The 22,084-nt window shown below is 42.2% G+C and overlaps 1 protein-coding gene across 8 annotated transcripts in view; it reads right to left on the reverse strand.

Annotated features, from left to right (window-relative positions):
* Nucleotides 1–22,084, reverse strand: part of KCNIP4 (potassium voltage-gated channel interacting protein 4) — a 696,461-nt gene that overhangs the window by 38,518 nt on the left and 635,859 nt on the right. For 6 of the 8 annotated variants that reach the window (XM_038752174.1, XM_038752179.1, XM_038752173.1 and 3 more), the window contains exon 2: nt 1,882–2,006. In XM_038752174.1, the coding sequence (XP_038608102.1) occupies nt 1,882–2,006 (125 nt within the window). Of the gene's footprint in view, nt 1–1,881; nt 2,007–13,768; nt 13,871–22,084 lie in introns of all 8 variants that reach the window. The other 2 variants (XM_038752175.1, XM_038752171.1) reach the window with 1 other exon arrangement.

Consider the following 22,084-nt stretch of genomic DNA (forward strand, 5'->3'; position numbering starts at 1 on the left):
TGTCCCATATGGGGCTCACAGTCTAAATCTCCGTTTTACAAATGAGGGAATTGAGGCACAGAGAAGTTAAGTGACTTGCCAAAAGTCACACAGCTGACAAGTGGCAGAGCAGGGATTAGAACCCATGACCTCTGACTCCCAAGGCCATGCTCTTTCCACTGAGCCACGCTGCTTCTCCACTGAGAGCTTACTGTGTGCAGAGCAGACAGGAACTGTGCACAACCTAATTCACTTCTATCTCACCACTTACAACAGTTCCTGACACATAGTAAGCTCTTAAATACCACAAAAAGGAGCTTACATTCTCCTTCTCTCCCAATGCCAGCCCACTCACTCTCTTTCCCCATTCCTCTGTTCCCTGCCCTCTCAGGTCTATGGGTATACATTTTATTCATGGGTACATTCAATTAATAATATTGATTTCTGTGTAAAAACTTTTATTTCTGATTCCATTAGAGTGGAAGCTTTTGGTGGGCAAGGAACCTAGGACTTATTTTGTGCTTTATTCAGTGCATGGCATCCAGTGGGTGTTCAGGAAATGCTATTATTATTACTAAAGGAATACATTTTGAACAGAGGGTACTAAACCTAATTAAAAGGTCATTCTGATTTCAATTTCTCACAGTTGACGCTTCTGACTATTCATCATGACTCCTTAAGCACTTCTCCAAAAACTCAGGAAAGGGAAAATGTTTTAGAAACTTTTTCATAATGAGGAGAAATGCACTCCTGGATCCAAGAGTCAGAAAGTCATCCTGAGGAATGCATGTTTCAGTGCCTGGGTTATGGTTCTGCCAGGCGCTACATACTGCTTTAAGAGCTTAATGATTGTAGTAATCATCATTTCTGTTGCCCCAAATATGAGGGCAGGAAGCTAGATGCCAGATGGAGAGGGACCGCTGCGATGGCAATGGGGATAAAATGGAGAAGGAATGGTGGCAAAGGAGGATGTTTGGATGTTGGAGTAGATTTACTTCTTTTTAAGACCCCCCTGAGTTTGCAATTATACTATAGCATAAAATAAGGTAATTTTCCTGAAGAACATAAAATCAGTTAAAGCAAATAAAATTGCCAATTATTATAGGAAAAAAAGTGCTTTCATCCTTGATTATCTTTCAGTTATTGCTTAATATTGGCTTCTACAGTCTTTGAGTCTCTTACCTTTCCCCACACTGCTGCTTGGTGTTTTCCCATATCCCACACTTTTACAGAAGCCCACCTGGGACCTGCAGCTTTTCCGCAAAGAGGCATAGCTGCCTCTTCTCTTCGCAACACAGGTTCCAAAGTATTGCTCTCTTTCTGCATCGCTTCCTCTCTTTCTCTCCCTAGTCTTCTCTTCTTCCCTCCCACCTCTTCCTCTCTCCCTCCATCTCTCTTTCTTCCCTTCTCCATCTCTCCCTCCCTCTTCCTTTCAGTCCCTCTGCCATCATCATTTTCCAAAGCCAGAAACCATTTTCCCTGGAGAAATCCATGCCTGCCCCACTCAAGAACAATGCCCACACAGTTTAGACAACAGAACATCCACCCCTTGGAAAATTCTCAGCCAACCGGGGGTGGACAAGATTAAGATACTTTGATAAATTTGATACAGAAACATTCAATTGAATAGTACTTGGTGAACTGTGAATTGTTGAATACTGCAATGTGTAGTGATTCACCATACAGAAATTCCAAACAGGTTAATTTGCTAACCACTGGTTTGACTAAACTCATGCCCGGGTAATGCATGCTATATCTGTTAACTGTAAAGTCATTTTGTGATCACCAACTCAACTGGACTCATAATCTTGTGATATTGTTCTATTTCTTCCCTCTCACCTCACACCTCTGAAAGACATGACTGAATCTAGTACCAACATTGGTCAGGAAGCAAGTGCTTACGTTCTTGAATCCCCTGTACAGGATCTGAAGCTCCTTCTTTGTGAATTTGCTCTGGGCTTCCAGCAGTTCGAGAGTCTCCGGCCGATGCCGCACGGTGGCCATTTCCATCTCATCTTCAACGCTGTCTGAAGGGAAAATGAAAAAAAAAATCAAAAAAATTTGCCAGGAACAAAACATTCATTTCCACTTCAAAAGCAAAACATTTTAATAAAATATGCACTTGATGGTTTAAAACTCGGCATTGATGAGAACATCCTTAAACCTGGCAGGATCTAACTCTTTGTCCTTCATTGAATTTTGAGGCCCTCAAACAGACCAATCTTTTTTCAGAATTACCTTAACCATTCAGTAACAAGTTTATTAGTTCAAGGGCCACATCTTTATTCTTATGTTAAAAAAGTAAACACATAAAGTGCTCTCTAGAGTGTTCCTTTGTAGTGCCAGATTAGAAAAAGAAGAGGGTTTCAATTTATCTTTTAAGAATCACAGTGACAATAATATTTACAATTACGCATTGCTTGTAAGTGCTCTGTATTCATTAAATTCATTGGAAATGTTGATCCCTTTCTTCTACGAGCCCAAGTATTTTAGTATCTGGCTATTGATGATAATTGAGTGGGATGCCATTCTAAATGCATGTGCCACTTATGAGTCAACTGATCAAAAGCATTTATTGGGTGTTTCCTATGTGCAGAGCACTGTACTAAGCGTTCGGAGAGTAAAACACAGCAAAGTTGGTAGACACGATCTCTGATGTATAGAGAAGCAGCTTGGCTCAGTGGAAAGACCCCAGGCTTGGGAGTCAGAGGTCATGGGTTCAAAGCCCGGCTCTACAGCTTGTCAGCTGTGTGACTTTGGGCAAGTCACTTAATTTCTCTCTGCCTCAATTACCTCATCTGTAAAATGGGGGTTAAGATAGTGAGCCCCACATGGGACAACCTGATTGCCTTGTATCCTCCCCAGCGCTTAGAACAGTGCTCTGCACATAGTAAGTGCTTAACAAATATCAAAATTATTATTTTTATTAATTATTACTATTATGGTTAAGAAAAAGAAAAAAAGAAGAGTCCATTTTGCTATTTTGTTTGGTTTTGTGCTCACATGTACCTTGAGGTGGGCAGGATAAACAGAGGGGATTAGGAATGAAGGGCGGAAAAAGGGAACAAAATGAGGAGATGAGAGAGTGTCAAGGGAAAGAGTCTGAAGAACTACAGGAGGAAATGAAGAATGATAGCCGAACTGCAGGCAAGGAAGCTGGGATGATGGAGTCTCCAACTTGGAAGAATGGATGAGCCTTGGCCCTGAGACTTTTGGACTGAGAACTTGGGCAGAGGAGCTGATTGCAGAGGTGGTAGCTTGCACAGCACCACTTGTACTCCATCGCCCTGGCCTGTCACATTTTCACTGGGACATGGAGTAAGTAGGAGGGCAGCGATGCAAAACATGGGCAGCCTTTGCCCACACTGGCCAGCTACAGGCAGAACCAGCCCTACAACACGGGTAATCTTCCCACCAGACCAATTGCAAAATTAAAGAAGAAAGGAAAGGTAGGAGGGAAGGTGCGATGGGAAGAGGATCAGGGATACCTGGAGGAGCTCCAGGGAGGGGCTGGCCAAGAAAGTGGACCACTCCTAAATGGCATCCTTTCCCTTGTTTGCACAATATGCTACCCCAAAACTCCCAGTTTAGCATCTCCCAGTTCCACTTGGGAATGTATCTGTTTATTTTAATATTGTACTCTCCCAAATGCTTAGTACAGTGCTTTGCAAACAGTAAGTACTCAATAAATATGATTGAATGAATGAGCCCCGGGCTAGAGGGCATGCTGGCAAAGGGGCCGCCATTGACACCACTCCTGGATGGACCTCTGGGCCATCAACTGAGGACGGAACAGTTTGAGGTGTTTCAATCTATTTCAACGTTAAAAAAAACCCTTAAACTATTGAACAACTTTCCATAGACCTACCTAATCTTCCCCAAGAAGAGAAAAAAAATAAAGCAACAACAAATCAACTTACTTATTTTAACACAGTGGGTAACTCAAGCCAAATGCCAGTGAATATATTTTCTTAGCCAAGTAAAATTAGACATTACATACAGTGTGTTTGTAAGGCCAAAGGTCTAAGGCCCAGACAGACTTGACAGGAACCATGCTGAATTAAATCTCCAATGATAGAGCAATTACCATACACAATCATTACATTGGATCGTCCTTGAAGCTACTGATCTAGTGCTGCTTTTGTACGTGCTATAATAAAATGGCTTCCACCTGCCAGCTTCTTCTTCCAGAGATTAATAATATTTGAAGGGTATTGCTGAAGACTCTAGGCTAGAAAGAAACCTCCCGCTCTGTCTCCTTAATGCCAAAGTTGCTGGAAAACTACTATAAATCAAGCCAAACCTATTAGCATTATAATAGACACATCATTGAACAGATGTTGTTTGAGAACATCACTGAAGAACTAATATTTCAAAGATTGGTTTAAGGGAAAAGGAAAATTATGTTTAAATAATTTCAAATTGATTCAATGGACGGAGGAAGATTTAGGGTCTCCTTTCAGACAGAGATCAATTAATTGCTAAAACTTTTATTTCTCTCCTCCCATCTGTGTTTCCTTGAGAGGCAGTCAGATCTGAGAGTCAAAGTCTGGCATCTAACCACTTCTACTGTGCGACCCTACGTTACTCAACCTCTCTGAGCCTCTGTTCCTTTGTCAATAAAGACATTTATGGTCATCTCTGGTGGAGTTTGAGGCATGGGGAAAGCACCTGGTTAATGTGGGACCATCATTTGGGGAGAATGATAGGGTGCATTCAGTGGAATTATTTCCTGTCGTTGCCACACAGTAGAAAAGTCCGTTAATGGAGACAATAGTTCCAGAAGCTGATAAAGTCTGAAAGCTCATTATGGGCAGGGAACCTATCTGCTGATTCTGTTGTATTGTACTTCCCCAAGTGTTTAGTACAATGCTCTGTGCATAGTAGGTGCTCAGTGATTGATTAGGTCTCTTCCTGAGTCCCTCTGCTGCTCCTTGGGAGTTCATTTATTCTGTTGTGTGGAGAGAGCTCTATACAGGATGACTTCCAAGTGGCAGCAAAACTGAATTGGGCACCTACTGTGTGGTAAAGCACTTCGACAGACTCTTGGATGCCCACAATAAAAACAGAAGTCAAAGCATTGCCCTTGAAGAGTTTACCACCTAAATTCCCGATGAGCTCTACCTTACCAAGGGCTCTGAAGATAGTCTCTGTCATTTTCTGGGAAGTTAGGAGCTCCACATGAGATAATGGACATGGAAGGATCTTGAAAAATTTTGAGAGGCTATAATTTTAAGAGGCTGTTCTTGATAACTGTGGTATTTTTTAAGCGCTTACTATGTGCCCGGCACTGTACTAAGAGCTGGGGCAGATACAAGGTAACTGGGTTGGACACAGCCCTTGTATCAAGTGGGGTTCACAGTCTTAATTCCCATTGTACAAATGAGGAAACTGAGGCCCAGAAAAGTTAAATAACTTGCCCATGTTTACACAGCAGACAAGTGGCAGAGGCAGAATTAGAACCCAGATCCTTCGGACTCCCAGGCCTCCCACAGTACTAGGAACTTCCAAGAAGCAATTTGCACTCTTGGATTGCCAAGCTGGAACTGTGAGAATGATCTTGATGAAATAAGCTTCTAATTTTACCCACAGAAGTTCAGAATGTGCAATAGCCACCCCTGGGTAAAACCATCTATTGGGCTCAACATTGCCCACATTAATTTTGCATTGTGAAGGGGCTACTTAAATGACAAATCTGTTCAATTCTTCATGAGTTTCCAATAATTCGGCATGCTTAACAGCTGGGACTATTTATATTTATGCCTCTGGTTCACAGTTGGCAGTATATAGCAAATGTCTGAGAGTGTTTCAGCTCTAAGTACTCCAATATCTCTTTCCTAGATAGTTCTCTCGTTTTTCCTCATCATGTATATATAATGTTCATCTACCCACAATTTCCATTTCTTTTTTAGGATGTTTTCCTCATTAAGAACATCTCAATAATTTATTCTTTGGATATTTAAAGTTCTAGTTGCCTTCCAGGATGTCCCATGTTCCCAAGACAATTTAGCCAAGTGATCCGGGCCTCTAATTATCAGGTTTTCCCTCTCAGCCAGCTACAGTAGCGTTCAAGTGGATATCACCATGTTGGTTTGATCCCTCCTCTTTCTATTGGCTGTTGGGTTTCTGGTGTGGACTAGGGGAATCCAATTAATTAAAACAATGCATCACAAAGGCCCATGGCAAATGTTGACGTAATGTGATTCAATAATAATAATAATAATGGCATTTATTAAGCACTTATTATGTGCAAAGCACTGTTCTAACTGTTGGCACTGTTCCAAGGGCTGAAGAAAGTAATCAGGTTGTCCCACATTGGGCTCACAGTCTTCATCCCCATTTTACAGATGAGGTCACCGAGGCCCAGAGAAGTGAAGTGACTTGCCCAAAGTCACACAGCTGACGAGAGGCAGAGCTGGGATTAGAACCCATTTCCTCTGACTCCCAAGCCCGGGCTCTTTCCACTGAGCCATGCTGCTTCTGCCCAGTGCTTTGAATTTCAAGTGAAGAAATTCAATGAAATGCCGGTAAGTGACTCTCTTAAGGAACCCAATGCCTCGTCACATAATTAGTGACGTGCATGAGTGGATGAACCAGATTCCCACTGTCCCTGCCTTCTATCTAGAGGAACCACAGCCAAGGCTTGGTGGTATTAGTGGCCCATCTCTGCCACTGACCTGCTGTGTGACATCAGTGAGCCACCTAACCTCCTGGGTGACGTACTTTCCTCATTTCCACAACCCTATCTCACAGGGAAGCTGTGAGGCTAAAATGAGATGAAATGCTTAGGAAAAATAAAAGCGCTCTATGAATTCAAGGTGTTGGTATTACTGTTACCTAGGTGTTTCCTTCTACAGCCCACACCGCACCCTCCGCTCCTCCGCCGCTAATCTCCCCACCGTACCTCGTTCTCGCCTGTCCCGCCATCGACCCCCGGCCCACGTCATCCCCCGGGCCTGGAATGCCCTCCCTCTGCCCATCCACCAAGCTAGCTCTCTTCCTCCCTTCAAGGCCCTGTTGAGAGCTCACCTCCTCCAGGAGGCCTTCCCAGACTGAGCCCCTTCCTTCCTCTCCCCCTCGTCCCCCTCTCCATCCCCCCCATCTTACCTCCTTCCCTTCCCCACAACACCTGTATATATGTATATATGTTTGTACATATTTATTACTCTATGTATTTATTTATTTATTTTACTTGTACATATCTATTCTATTTATTTTGTTGGTATGTTTGGTTTTGTTCTCTGTCTCCCCCTTTTAGACTGTGAGCCCACTGTTGGGTAGGGACCGTCTCTATATGTTGCCAATTTGTACTTCCCAAGCGCTTAGTACAGTGCTCTGCACATAGTAAGCGCTCAATAAATACGATTGATGATGATGATGATGACGACGATGTTTGCCTTGGCAACATACACCCTTAAGCCGCTGGGGCCAGGGGAGTACAAACATGCCAGTTGCAGGTTTGCCAGCCTGCAGGAGTCCTAGCCCCAGTGGGTTTCAGAGTTCTAACCGACACAGGAGACAGATGGACTCTTGGTTTTTCCTTTACCACAATGGAGAGCAACTCCAAGGTAGATGTTACGAATGACCCGGGATTTGGGGGGCTCCATTGTCCTAAATGAGACTGACAGTGCCCACCCCCACTGAGAGACAGCATCAGACCAAGCCAGGCCTGCAGTGGACCTGTTCCAAAACGGACCTGTTCCTTTCCCCTCAGGAAGGGTGGCAGGCAGTCCATTCCATTTTCACTTTGTGAAACAGAGCAGGGTCAAAAGAGGTAACAGCTTATGAAATGACTCCCAGGGAATTCCGTCATCTCCTGAACAGGTCTAGGTCAGTGAGAACCTGCTACTGACTTCAGTGAGCTCACTCTGGGCAGAGAATGTCACTGTTTATTGTTGTATTGTACTTTCCCAAGTGCTTAGTTCAGTGCTCTGCACTCAATAAGCAGGGAAGCAGCTTGACTCCATGGAACGAGCCCAGGCTTGGGAGTCAGAGGTCATGAGTTCTAATCCAGGCTCCGCCACTTGTCAGCTGTGTGACTTTGGGCAAGTCACTTAACTTTTCTGTGTCTCAGTTACCTCATCTATAAAATGGGGATTAAGACTGTGAGCCCCATGTGGGACAACCTGATTACCTTGTATCCTCCCAGAGCTTTGAACAGTGTTTGGCTCATAGTAAGCGCTTAACAAATGTCATTATTAGTAGTAGTAGTAGTAGTAGTAGTAGTAAGCTCTTAATAAATACAACTGAATGACTGACTGAATGAATCCAGATTCTTGGCAGCTCTAATATGGTCCTGGTTCTAAATGCTCATATTTGAATCTTGTTTGATCGATAGTTATAAAGCCTTTGGATGTTGAAAACCAATTTGAAAACCAATCAGTCATATTTAGTGAGCACTTACAATATAACCGAGTTGGTAGACACGTTCCCACAACAAGCTTACAGTGAAAACAACAAACTATTTTTGTTCATGCTAAAATTGATGTCTTTTATAGCCTCAAACACTCAATGTTCAACTCTGTTGTCCCTAAAAATGCAGCTACAGTGGAAGGGTTGAAAGAGTCATTGTGCACAACACTGATGAACAAGCTTACAGTCACTTAAGAAGCCTCTGGTATTTACTGAGCGCTTCCTCTGTGAAGAGCACTGAACTAAGCATTTGGAAGAGTAACAGAATTAGTAGATATGACCCATACATTCAAGTAGTTTCCAATCATGGAGACAAGGACACTAAAATATATTACAGATAGAGGAAGTAATAATGTGTATTATGTGGCACAAAAGTGCTGAGGGGAAAGCGTGGCTTAGTGGATAAAGCATAGGCCCGGGAGTCAGAAGGTCATGAGTTCTAATCCTGGCTCTGCCACTTCATTCATTCATTCATTCATATTTATTGAGCGCTTACTGTGTGCAGAGCACTGGACTAAGCGCTTGGGTAGTACAAGTTGGCAACATATAGAGACGGTCCCTACCCAACAGTGGGCTCACTGCTGTGTGACTTTGGGTAAGTCACTTCACTTCCCTGGGCCTTAGTTCCCTCATCTGCAAAATGGGAACTGAGATTGTGAACCACTTAGCGGCTGTATGACTTTGGGCAAGTCACTTAACTTCTCTGTGGCTCAGTTACCTCATCTGTAAAATGGGGATTAATACAGTGAGCCCCACGTGGGACAAACTGATTACCCTGCATCTACCCCAGGGCTTAGAACAGTGCTTGGCACATAGCAAGTGTTTAACAAATACCATTATTATAAACCCAAAGTAGAGCCCTGGCTCGGCCAGCGAAAACTTTTGTTGGCCAGGGCCTTAGCCTCCACGAGGTTTCATGCATTACACCCACTTGACACTCAAGAAACTCTACTGCTACCACTAACAGCACCACCATCATCTGGCTTTACCGTACTGAAGCCCAGCAGTGAAGATTTAAAGGAGAAAGGAAAGCATACGTCTCTTTGCAAGCGGAAACCACCTAGCAAAATTTCAGTTTTGGAAACAGCACAGGCCTGGGAGCCAGAAAACCTGGTTTCTGAGTCACTTACGACTCAGTCACTTCTCAGTCACGAGAAGAGGCGTGGCAGAAGTCATTGGTTCAAATCCCGGCTCTGCCACTTGTCAGCTGTGTGACTTTGGGCAAGTCACTTAACTTCTCTGTGCCTCAGTTACCTCATCCGTAAAATGGGGATGAAGACTGTGATCCCTCCCCCCCGCCCCGCCCCAGGACAACCTGATCACCTTGTAACCTCCCCAGCGCTTAGAACAGTGCTTTGTACATAGTAAGCACTTAATAAATGCCATTATTATTATTATTATTCCCTGGGCCTCAGTTACCTCATTTGGAAAATGGGGATTAAGACTGTGAGCCCCATGTGGGACAACGTGATTACCTTATATGCCTCCTAGCACTTAGACCACTGCTTGGCACATACTAAGCGCTTAACAAATGCCATTGTTTTGTTTTCTGTCTCCCCCTTCTAGACTGTGAGCCCATTGTTGGGTAGGGACCGTCTCTATATGTTGCTGACTTGAACTTCCCAAGCACTTAGTACAGTGCTCTGCACACAGTGTTCAATAAATACGATTGAAAGAATGAATGAATCATGATTATTAGTACTTACCTGTTAGACCTTGGTCAAATTACTTAAATTCTCTATGCCCCGGTTTCCTCATCTGTAAAATGGGAATTAAATACCTTCCCCTTACAGCGTGAGCCCCATTTGGGCAGGGAATTTGTCTGGTCTGACTCCACCCCAGCACTGAGCACATACTTGGGACATAGTAAGTGCTTAGCAAATATCAAAATTATTCTTATTATTATCATCATCATTCTCATAAGAAAACATTTAAGATTTGGGTCAGTGTCATTATGCATGCAGTTCATTTGTTAATTTGTCAGGGCTTAATATGAGTTTTAACTACTCTTCCTCTCCCTATATCCAAGATTACATGAAGGGGAAACTTATGTCTTATAACTTATAAGGGAGTTGTGGTGTGCAATTATGGTAGCCAAGACATCAAGAATTGTTTACTGAAGAGTCGAGGAAACCCCAGTTTTGACGGTAAAATAGGTTGCTTCTTTATAGAAGTCTCTTTCCTTCTGCTCATTTCTAGAATGGTTGAAACATCTCCCCTAATGCATCAATGCTTCTTCCTGTAAATATTAAAGTGAATACACTATTTGGTTTGTCTTTGAGAACTGTAAAATAAATAAAATGTTTGGGTTTTTTTTGACTATCTCTCCAATTCATCTTTTGCATTTGAGTTGCCGAGGAACCAGAGAAAGATTAATTACTAGTTGAAAGGTTAAATGTTGGCTGCCACCCTACATTAAGTCAATCAAAACTATGGTGCCAACATTAAGTTTAAACCCAGGTTCAAATGTGCTTTGCTCTCTGCTACACTTAAATCAATCAATCACATTTATCATCATCATCATCATCATCAATCGTATTTATTGAGCGCTTACCATGTGCAGAGCACTGTACTAAGCGCTTGGGAAGTACAAGTCGGCAACACATAGAGACAGTCCCTACCCAACAGCGGGCTTACAGTCTAGAAGGGGGAGACAGAACAAAACCAAACATAGTAACAAAATAAAATAAATAGAATAGATATGTACAAGTAAGATAGAGTAATAAATATGTACAAATAAAATGATTATTTCCAGTACACTGTGTGACCTCCCTGGTGACCCTAACTCACCAGTTGCTTCTTTTGGACTGATTGGTGTCGATGCAATAATAATAATGATGATGGTATTTGTTAAGCGCTATGTGTCACGCACTGTTCTAAGCCCTGGGAAAAATTATGTAAACTTACGAAGGATTGTGACCCACGGAGTGGGTCTCATGACCCTGATTTATAAGGTAGTAGACTAGACTGCAATCCCCTCTAGACTGTAAGCTCACTGTGGGCAGGGAATCTGTCTCTCATATTGTTATGTTGTATTCTCCCAAGCGCTCTGCACACAGTAAGCACTCAATAAATATGGGATCGACTGACTGGGTGACCTAGGAGCCAATATGTTAAAGGAATTAAATTTCTTGTGTGTCCCAGTGGCCGTGCTTGTGTTTGAACCAATAGCATTTTTAAGGCTTTGTTTGGGGTAGAATGTCTTGAATCGCCAGAGCAGATAAATGCTAACTGTTCCTCTTCCAAGCGAGACATTTATAACCTTTCACAGAAGATAAACATACCCAACATGATTAGTAGACAAACAGGAAACACCGAGACGTTGCGTTATCTTTGATAATAAAAACGTGAACTGTCTGTAGGAAATTAGGTTTTCCAATTATGTTAGACAATATATTGATGACAGGCCATCAGCCTAATGAGCACTCTGATCCTATAATCACCTTGTTGCATTTTGTGCAGCTAAGCTGGCTATAATCAACAAACAAGGCCATAGTGAAGGTTTAATGTGAACAGTCAATTATTCTGATTGAATTAGGGCACCAGGAATTTCTCTACAGGTGCTTTGACAAGTTTAATATTAATACTCTCCAAATTTATACTGTCTCTGTCACACAAACTGTTTCATTCATCGCTCCAGTAGCTCTAAGGAATAGAGGTAGGCGTAATCTTCTTTTTTGCAGATGAAAGAGCTAAGGGTGCTCCGTAAATGTTTAGTAATGAAGATGATGAAAAATGCCAATTAAGTATGTAGAGCCTCTCAGACTTTCAGCTCTTGTCACTGTGAATATTTTTGTTTTCTTGTGGTTTCCTAAAAAGTCTAATATATTTTCACCCTTTCTTTGCAAACTGATGACATTTTAGAGGGTTGCTAAGGTGAAAATTAGTCACTGCGTCTTAGAGTTATTTGGTTCATCCTTTATATGAGCTGCCTTTGTTCTGATATAGCAGTTAGGGGTTCGATTCTTTCCTCGGGTAGAGTTGCCTATGGAAAGAGCATTGAGAGAAAAAGTGGACCATCTCGTTTTCTTGTCATGATTTCAACTTGCTTGTTGTGGAATTGTTTGTGTTGGGCCACTTTCCTCTCTGGACTATGATGACCATAACTGTGCATGTGCATATAGCTTTAATTCTATAATTCTATTTATTCTGATGGTTTTGACACCTGTCTCCATGTTTCATTTTGTTTTCTGTCTCCCCTTTCTAGACTATGAGCCCGTCGTTGGGTAGGGACCGTCTCTATATGTTGCCAAGTTGTACTTCCCAAGTGCTTAGTACAGTGCTGTGCACACAGTAAGCATTCAATAAATACGATTGAATGAATGAATAAGCCTAGCTTAATAATAATGATATTTATTAAGCATTTACTATGTGCAAAGCACTGTTCTAAGCGCTGGGGAGGTTACAAGGTGATCAGATTGTCCTACGGGGGGGCTCACAGTCCCCATTTTACAGATGAGGTAACTGAGGCACAGAGAAGTTAAGTGACTTGCCCAAAGTCATACAGCCGACAATTGGCAGAGCTGGGATTTAGGTGGATCAGGCCCAAAACTTAGGCTTTGTCCATCCTCTTGGTTTGAACTCTTTGGGTTCCTATTCAGTTCCTGAAGCAACTTCTATTTATATAAAAAAACTGGTTTAGATGAGGACACATCTCATTTGGGGAGAATGGTTATGGAGGGATGGGCAGGGAGGGGCATGCTTGCCACGACCAAACTAAGAAAGTGACGGGCAGGAGGAGAAGTGGGAGGGTTCCTCTACCCCTGCGACCCTTCAAAATCTGCAGGAACTGATCCATCTTGGATTGTCAGGAGGAACCAGTGAGGGACAAAGCAGAGGGGCTTGTGTCACCCCTTGCCTCTGACTCTCTCCCTCTCCCCTTTCTCCAATTTTCCTATCCTTCATTTTACATCTACCTCTTGTCCAGTCCTCTGCCCCCTCACCCTTTTACTGGTCTGTCCCCATTTGACTTCACCCCCCTGTAGCCAACAGTGACCAGGTTTCTATTTACCTTGTTGTATGTAGAAGTGTAATCTGGCCTGGCATATGGACCCCACAAACCTCTAGACCTAGTTTCGCTGGGGCAAATTTTATTAGTGCATCCGTAACCTGTTTAGGATTATCAGAATCCAAAACAACCACAGTAAATGGGAAAAGAACACCTGACATTGAGGGAAGCCAACAACATTAATATGGTGATTCATTGTCCAGGGGAAAAACGAAGTGTAGATTCTCAAAACAGTTCTCCGAGGTTAACCGTTCTTTAAACATCAGCAGAACAAGTGTCTCGAATGAAGCAAACAAATACATTGATTATTCACAAGACCAGAATTGCAATGCATGCAAAGCTCAACAAAAAGGGGGGAAAAAAACTTGCTTTGGATATCAGGAGACGCTGTTTTGGCAGCTGAGCAGGGCAAGAGTTTCATAAGCCGCTCTTTAATGCTGCGCTTGGTATTGTTCTGAGCGTAGAGGAAACCTAGAAGATATATTATCACTTTCATTAAATGGTCTCAGGAGTACATCTGGTACCTGTCGCAGGGTTTATTATGGTGTTAGAGGAAACAGGACAGACAGTATTCAGACAACTCTAAATCGATGAGCTGGGACCAAAAGAAATCTGTTTTTCACACTTTTGCTTTTTAAGCTTTTCCAAGTTGAGTCTTCTTTCAAGTGCCCGATATGAGAAGCCAACTTACATTATTAGATATCATTTTGGAAAATGGGAAACAAACTGAGTATTGCTCTCTTAAAAGCCCTAAGTGACAGAGAATTAACACTCCACTGAAGCAGCTTAGATGAACTGATATTTAAGTATGAAAAACAGTTTCAACATCCCAAGGAAATATGTCCCCTGTAACATCCAGGAAGCAATAACCAGCCAGTACTTTTGCCTTCACTGAAAGTGAGAAGAGGAGACCTTTAATGCACAACTTTTTTAGCATCACAATGTGTGATGCAGCCTCCACAGCATTTTGCATTTTTCTAATTCAAGAGAGTCATAGTATGATTTTTATAGCATTTGTTAAGCGCTTACTATGTATCAAGTATTAGACTAAGCACTGGAGTAGATATAAGGTCATAAGGTTGGACCCAATCCATGCCCCACATGGGGCTTGCAGTCTTAATCCCCATTTTACAGACGAGGGCCCTGAGGCCAAGATAAATTAAGTGACTTGCCCAAGGTCACACAACAGATAAGTGGAGAAGCTGGGATTAGAACCCAGGTCCTCTGACTCCCAGTCTCATGCTCCACCTACTAGAACCCACATCTTCTCAGGCTCAGAAACTCCCACAGCAGAACAGTTTATTCAGAAAGATTTAAAGAAAGAGCAGTGAACTGAGTACCTTCACCTCAGGTAATTGGCTTTGCTGAAGAACTAAGATCTCTGACAAATATTGAAGCAATAGTGGATTCTGCTCAAGACCCACAGGTATGCGACTTTCAAGTTGTTCATTTCAGGGGAGACTAATTTTTGTGGCTGCCACCCACAGTGTCTCCTGATTTTGCTGCAGGCTGATTGTGTTGTCCTTTGCGGACCTGAGAGCAAGCTTAGGGTTTCCAAGTGCCTTTGGTCCCCTGGTTCCTCCATCTCCAGGAGGCTGAGCTAATTGTTCAGGAAGGCCTCGGATTATGTCAATTATCCTGAACACTATTTCCTGAGGTTTGCTCAGCATAATGACACACACACACGGGGAGCCAGGAGGGACAGATGAGAGTGACTGGAAAATAGAGGTGAGGAGGAAAAGTGGCACTGTGTACAAATGCGTGGCTTCAGCTCAAGGAGAATATGGTTTATCACAGGAAAACCAGTGTTTCAGAAAAGAAACACTGGGGGTGGGGGTAGGGGAGCACCGCCTTTCCTTCAGACCACTGGAGCCCCTACCTGCATCCTCTCTGCCACTGTCAGGAGGCTGACCCATTTAAACAGTTTCACATACGTCTCCAAGGGTCCATTTACTTAGTCGCTAAGGATAAGCAGAAAGGGACAAGAGGTCCACTCTTTATCCAGGGACTATTGCAACAGGAAAGAGAACCAAGCCCCAGGAGAGCAGCTTGGGGTGGAGTCTGCCAGATGACAGGCAGAAACTAAGCCTATCATGGTGTTTGTAATAAAAAATGTTGCCTTAGCAGACAACGGACTGCCAAATGATGAGACAACCACTCTTCCGACAGACACCAACTAGAACTTCACCAACCCGACACTAGCAGATAACGACCATGAATTCAACCGGAGATCTCAGTGACTGAGACCCAAAGGAAACCAAATACGCAGGGCAAATGGCAAATGCTACTTCTCTTTCTTCTGCTTGTTTTTCTGAGAACAATTGTTCAGGAAGGCCCCGGATTATGTCAATTATCCTGAACACTATTTCCTGAGGTTTCCTCAGCATAACGACACACACACAGGGAGCCAGGAGGGACAGATGACAGTGACTGGAAAATAGAGGTGAGGAGGAAAAGTGGCACTGTGTACAAATGTATGGCTTCAGCTCAAGGAGAATACGGTTTATCACAGGAAAACCAGTGTTTCAGAAAAGAAATCCCCCAATCACCTAGTCTTGGCTGCCTCACTTTTCAACCCTCTGGCCCCAACAATGGAACAAGGAAGAGGTCATTTTTTACCCGCTGTTTGCTCTCCTGTATAGAAGAAATGCTATTATGTTCTCAATGTCAGGTATCAGTGATGAGTGATGATCCATGAATTGTGGATTCAACCAGTATTGATGATTATAATCTTCCCCACCATGAAATATACTGATATGAATAAATGGTCATTATAGGTCTTAGCCTCTTCTCTCTGACATAGTTGGGAATCACCTATCAGTGCAGAAAGCCATTATTCTCATTGTTTGCTGGAGAAAAGTCTCCTCCTGCATAATTTACAGCCCCACTCAGCTTTTACCCAAAGCATGTGAATTATGGACACTTTTTCTTCCTAGAACATAAGTCTGCAGATGACTAGTGAATGAAGGTGGTTAATTATAATTTTGCAGACATGATGTCTCCTCCAGAACAATAAATATGACAAAAATCACCAGAAGCTTGGAAGTTTCTGTGATTCTCTTGCGGCCCTCTTTATGATGACAGAATTATTCATTAATAACAAGTTTGGATTCTACAATTGAGTCGCTACATAATTTTGATTTGCCAAAAGCAGGAACCTGTAAGGTAGTTGAATATCCTATGTGTACAATGCTTATTTTAGAGTTTTGTTTTTAAAAGACCTAGGTAATATTTCCAAATCCAGTTGTGAATAAGGTGGTAGTGTCAGACTAGCCAAGGCACAATTTGAGCATTTGCCTGGTTGTCTTTAGGCTACTCTTTAGAGTTTCTTAGAGAAAAGCAGCCAAATCTCTACATCATCTTGATATACACAGGACACATAATCCCACCAACCCTGTCCTGAAAGCTCCTTGGAAATTTCCCAGTGACCCTACTGGGAAGTCCCTCATATTGGCCATTTTTGGTTTTGCAACAACATGAAGTTTACAAAACAGCAGAGTCAAAACTCATGCTCAGTAACTGGGACATCAAAACTGATTTTTGTGGATCTTCCAAGCGATTCTTAGAGAGGCCCATTTCTCCTGATAAGAAGCCTGCCTTTGAAAAGTTTCCAAAAGAAATCTTTCTGAACAGGAATTTTGTGGGAAAATCCAAATATTAAAGCAGTTCCCTTCCCTGTGGTTTGAATTTACAGGTTGAGATAGTAATTCTGCTCTGAGGTCCATTTATTTTTGATCTCTTTGCTGGGATACCAACCCCCTAGACAGCAGATTTTAATTGACTGAAGAGTCAATGGGCAGGAATGAAAAACATTTGATTCCTACAATGTGCCCAACGCTGTGTAACCCAAGGATGTTTCAAATGTAAAAATAACCAAATTTATTGAGAAAACCAGAAGCAGCCAACTGGGCTATGCCTTTTAATACAGAAGTAGCTGATTATGTAATGCTGTGGAGAAGTGAGAAAGGAAAGCAAATATCAGTACCTGCAGCCATCCCTAAGAACCATTAACCATCAGTAAAATAGTTCCTTTTTTTTGGCCTTGGCTAACCCTCGGATTATGCTAATAGGGTTGGCTATTGTCCACTAGAAAAATTATGAGCCCTTCAGAGTTTATACACTATCTTGAGTTGCATTTGTTGTTTACTAAAGTATTGAGCATATTTTGCAAGTATAATGAACATTTAAACTCAGCCTTTCTAATCTCCTCAACTGAAGGAATCCAGGCATCTAATCTTTCTATTATCCAATTTTGTACCTTCAAATTTCCCTTTGAGGTTTTATTTTATAACATTTGCAAACACTCAGGATTGATCTTTTGGAAGTACAAGTCTGAGAAAATTATTTATACAACTCTTTTGTTTTTCGATATAGGGATAGGGATCTCAAAAGTTTTGCTTCCTTGTCAAAAGAGTGCACCCTTTCAGTTATAAATTGATTAATATTTTCCATTCGTTTCTATACTGCCCATGATACAGTGGTTACATTTTAGGGAATCTAAGTCACTTTTCTTTCTTCAAACACTCAGCAAGATTTTGGGAAGAGATATTCAGTAAATCAGTGATTGGGATTTGCAACTCATGAAACTGCAAATATACACATTGATAACTACCAACTTCCATTAACACATTAGTGTATTTGATGGTACTACAGATCCATGAAAGCAGTATTGTAGCTTCCAAGAGTACCCCTCTTACAAACGAAGGATAGGTTAGACTGTAGGAAGAGCTAGATCATTAGGTAACTGATGCATTATGCTTGCAAACCACTTTTCTTACAAAACCACTGAGTTCTGTCAAAGACTATGAGCTCTGTGGGCAGGGAACACTATCTATTTTACTGTGTTGTTCTGTCTCAAGCACTTAGTACAGTACTTGGCAACAGTAATCACTTAATGAATACCACTGATTAATTGAAAGTCATCATGCTCAAAGAGCTTACAGAGTTGACCTGAAATATCTGGTCTGTCCATAAATGTGCTAAAAAACCACTAGATCAGTGACTTGTTCTCTCCTATTGCTTCTCAAGAAGCTCCAGGGGAGAACATTTTACCGTATGTTAGAAAGGGTGATCTTATGATGGCCTTCTGATGAAGAAAATCACTTCAATTTAGGATTCTGTGAGCCAGTTACTATATCATTCATTGCCTACACAGCAATCTGAGAAGACAGGCCTAGCAGTTGGAAGCCCCGAGTTATTTTCCTTAATCTAATTCCGGGTCTCTGGCAACATCAATCGTTTCCTCAATAATGATAATGATGATGATGCCAAAAGGGAAACCTCTACCCAGGTTTTAACCTTGCCAGCTGAAAAATATGAGTATCAATGTCTTGTCACCTTGTCACCTCAAGGAGATGGTGAAAATAATAAAATAATTGCCTCTCCCAAGTTCTTCAACAGTTCCAGAAGAAATTACCAGCTACATAGACACACACAGACACAATAAAAGTAGCACTTCTCTCCTCCCATCCCCTTTCCTCCACCCTTCCAACATATATCCATATTCAATTTGCTCTTTTGAGTAGCATGTTCAATCATTCATTCAATCATATTTATTGAGCGCTTACTGTGTGCAGAGCACTGTACTAAGTGCTTGGGAAGCACAAGTTGGCAACATATAGAGACGGTCCCTACCCAACAGCGGGCTCTACACAGCTGTGAATTAGATTCCTATTAACATAGGCATTAGAACAGATCTGTTGGTACGATCCTCCACATAGCAGAAACCTGCAGTCATAGCTTGACCAAACAGAAATGTAAAAATGTAGCCCTACATTGTATAATAAAATACTTTCATTTCATTATCAGATGAGTCCATTGTGCTACTTCCTTGGGACCAAGCAGCCCAATAGAGTGTGTAACGCTCATGGCCATACTATGCTGACTCAAGTATACCTGTCCAGTGCTTCCCCTTACAAGTCCTGCCTTAGAAATACAGCGCGAGTCAGGCTGGGCTCAAATAACTTTAGGCACCTATAGAAATTGTCTGGAGACCCAGAGCAGGGAGAAATCTAGAGCTCTATACAGCTTTGGGGCTGCTACGGAGACTCTCAGGGTGGAGAGGAGGGGAGGAGATGGAGTGGGAGGAACAAGAAAGTGGAGAGACAGACCAGAGGATGGGGAAGAGACATCTTTTAGACTGTGAGCCCACTGTTGGGTAGGGACTGTCTCTATATGTTGCCAACTTGTACTTCCCAAGCGCTTAGTACAGTGCTCTGCACACAGTAAGTGCTCAATAAATATGATTGATTGACTGATCTTACAGGGACTGTGCCCAAACTAAGGCCTGACTTGGTGAGAAGGATTAAAGAGCATCCCAGGTTGCCCTGCAGTTGACTGTCTGCACACAGTAAGCACTCAAGTACCCCTTTTTGATTCTCTGCTGCAGACTGTAGACTGTAAACTTGTCCCTCTAGACTGTAAGCTTGCTGTGGGCATGGAATATGTCTGTTTATTGTTATATTTTACTCTTCCAAGCGCTTAGTACAGTGCTCTGCACACAGTAAGCACTCAATAAACATGATTGAATGAGTGAATGAATGAATGAAGGAGCCCAGCAGTGATTACACGGAGGGAGAAATTGGAATGCTGGGACCCAAGACGGGAAAGAGGATGCATGGAGAGCAACAAAGATGATGGTTGTTGCTTCTAGTATCCCATTTTTAGTCCTTAATAAAGGGCGCTACAAATAATCCAATAAAACCTATTTTTGCACCTTGGACTTCATACTTTTAAAAAATGGTCTTTGTTAAGCACTTCCTATGTGCTAGGCTCTGTACAAAGCAGTGGGGTTGATACAAGCTAATCAGGTTGGTCACTGTCCACATCCCACATGGGGCTCATAGTCCTAATCCCCATTATACAGATGAGGTTAGCTGAGACACAGTCAGTCAGTCATATTTATTGAGCACTTACTGTGTGCAGAGCACTGTACTAGGTGCTTGGGAGAGTACTATACAACAATAATAGCCACATTCCCTGACCACAGTGAACTTTCAGTCGAGAAGTACAGAGAAGTTAAGTGACTTGCCCAAGGTCACACAGCAGACAAGTGGCAGAGCCATGATTAGAACCAAGATCCTTAGGACATGCAGGCCTTTGGCCTATCCACTAGGCCATGTTATGGGGCTCCAATAAATCAACCACCCAAGGTACGGATTGGAGAATGGGTATTGAATCCTCATTTTACAGTTGAGGAAACTGAGGCACAGATAATCAAGTGACTTGGCCAAAGACATACAGCAGCCAAGCGATAGAGTTAGGACTAGAACCCAGGCATGTCCTCTTTCCTCTAGGCCATGTTGCTTCCCCTGGTCAAAAGACAAGGACTCTAGCAACTGTTGAATTGTTTGCTCCAGCATCATTTGACAACTCCAAGCATTTATCAAGATTTTAAGACGACCTCAGCATACAGTTGGCAGGATCAAAACTGGAAGGGTCTTTTCAGACATTTCTCCTGTCACTAGCAGACTAAATTAGGTCTGAGTACCGGGTCTGATCTTGCTCAACTTGTCCTGAGGAGTTACACTAGAGGACACACCAAAAATCTTCCAGCTGGTGTCGGAAACTGATTGCAATCATCCACAGTCCTCGAGTCATTCATAAAGAAGTTCTCGTATGCTAAGAGCTGTGCTCTGGAAGCACACACAACCCAGAAGACATGCAGACAATTCTGAACCACTTCTCAGAATCAAGGAAGCACTAGGATTGGCAATTAGTCTAAAGAAGATAGAGGGGTGATCTTTCACCCAACCAAGGAGCTCCATCAGCACCCCAGAGTTGAATGATATCACTGAATACCTTGGTAGCTCATTTTCCAGTATTGCAAGGATAGGATGAGATATAGACAATGGACTCAGAAAGGCAAGTGGGTCTTTAGTGAGATCCCAAGGCAGAGTAGAATGCTTGGGATGGCATCTAGATTCACTCCAACTAAATGTCTTCAGAGCCGATACTATAAAAATACGATATTTATTAGCATAAAGGATGATGCTTATCATCAACGGTATTGAACGCTATAAAGTAGTATGTTAGTCATTTGGGCAGAAAATAAAAGTAGGTATTGCACTGCCCCAGAACATTCAATAAGATCTTTATGTAAATCCATTCATCTCCAAGCTTCAAGTCGTAAGAGCCCAGGACTCTTACAATCTCTTTAAGGGCAAGGACCCTAAACTACCCTTAGGCTTTGTAAACTTTCCCACAACTTATTCTAGGATCACATACCCAGTGATGTCTGATAAATATTTGTTTGTTAATGAGGAGGTGGCAGAGAGAAAATTCCATTTAACAACTGAGAGAATTCTCAAAGCTTCAGCAAGTCCAAACTATCAAGTAAATACAAAGGTAAATCAAATCAGTAAAAAAAAAAAACAAAAACAAACATGAAAACTTTACTTTTTGTTACCAATTACTGCACAATGAGCAATATTACTAAATTGTACATTTTCCATAGTAAACGAGGGCCCAAAATGCTGCCCAAACAGAATTACCACAAACTGGGCTCAGGGCCCAGAAACCAGACTCTGCCAACCTACTAGAAGAAAATCCTCTGGAGCAACACAACTCCAAGGTCTCTTTCAGGACAACATAGCAAGCCACCAAAACTGAAGCAAACAGATCAATGGTCAAAACAGAACACCGGGAGGGCTCCTGTGGCTAATATTATTTTTGATAACTGAGCCT

Source organism: Tachyglossus aculeatus, chromosome 10, assembly GCF_015852505.1.
Source record: "Tachyglossus aculeatus isolate mTacAcu1 chromosome 10, mTacAcu1.pri, whole genome shotgun sequence".
Taxonomy (NCBI): domain Eukaryota; kingdom Metazoa; phylum Chordata; class Mammalia; order Monotremata; family Tachyglossidae; genus Tachyglossus; species Tachyglossus aculeatus.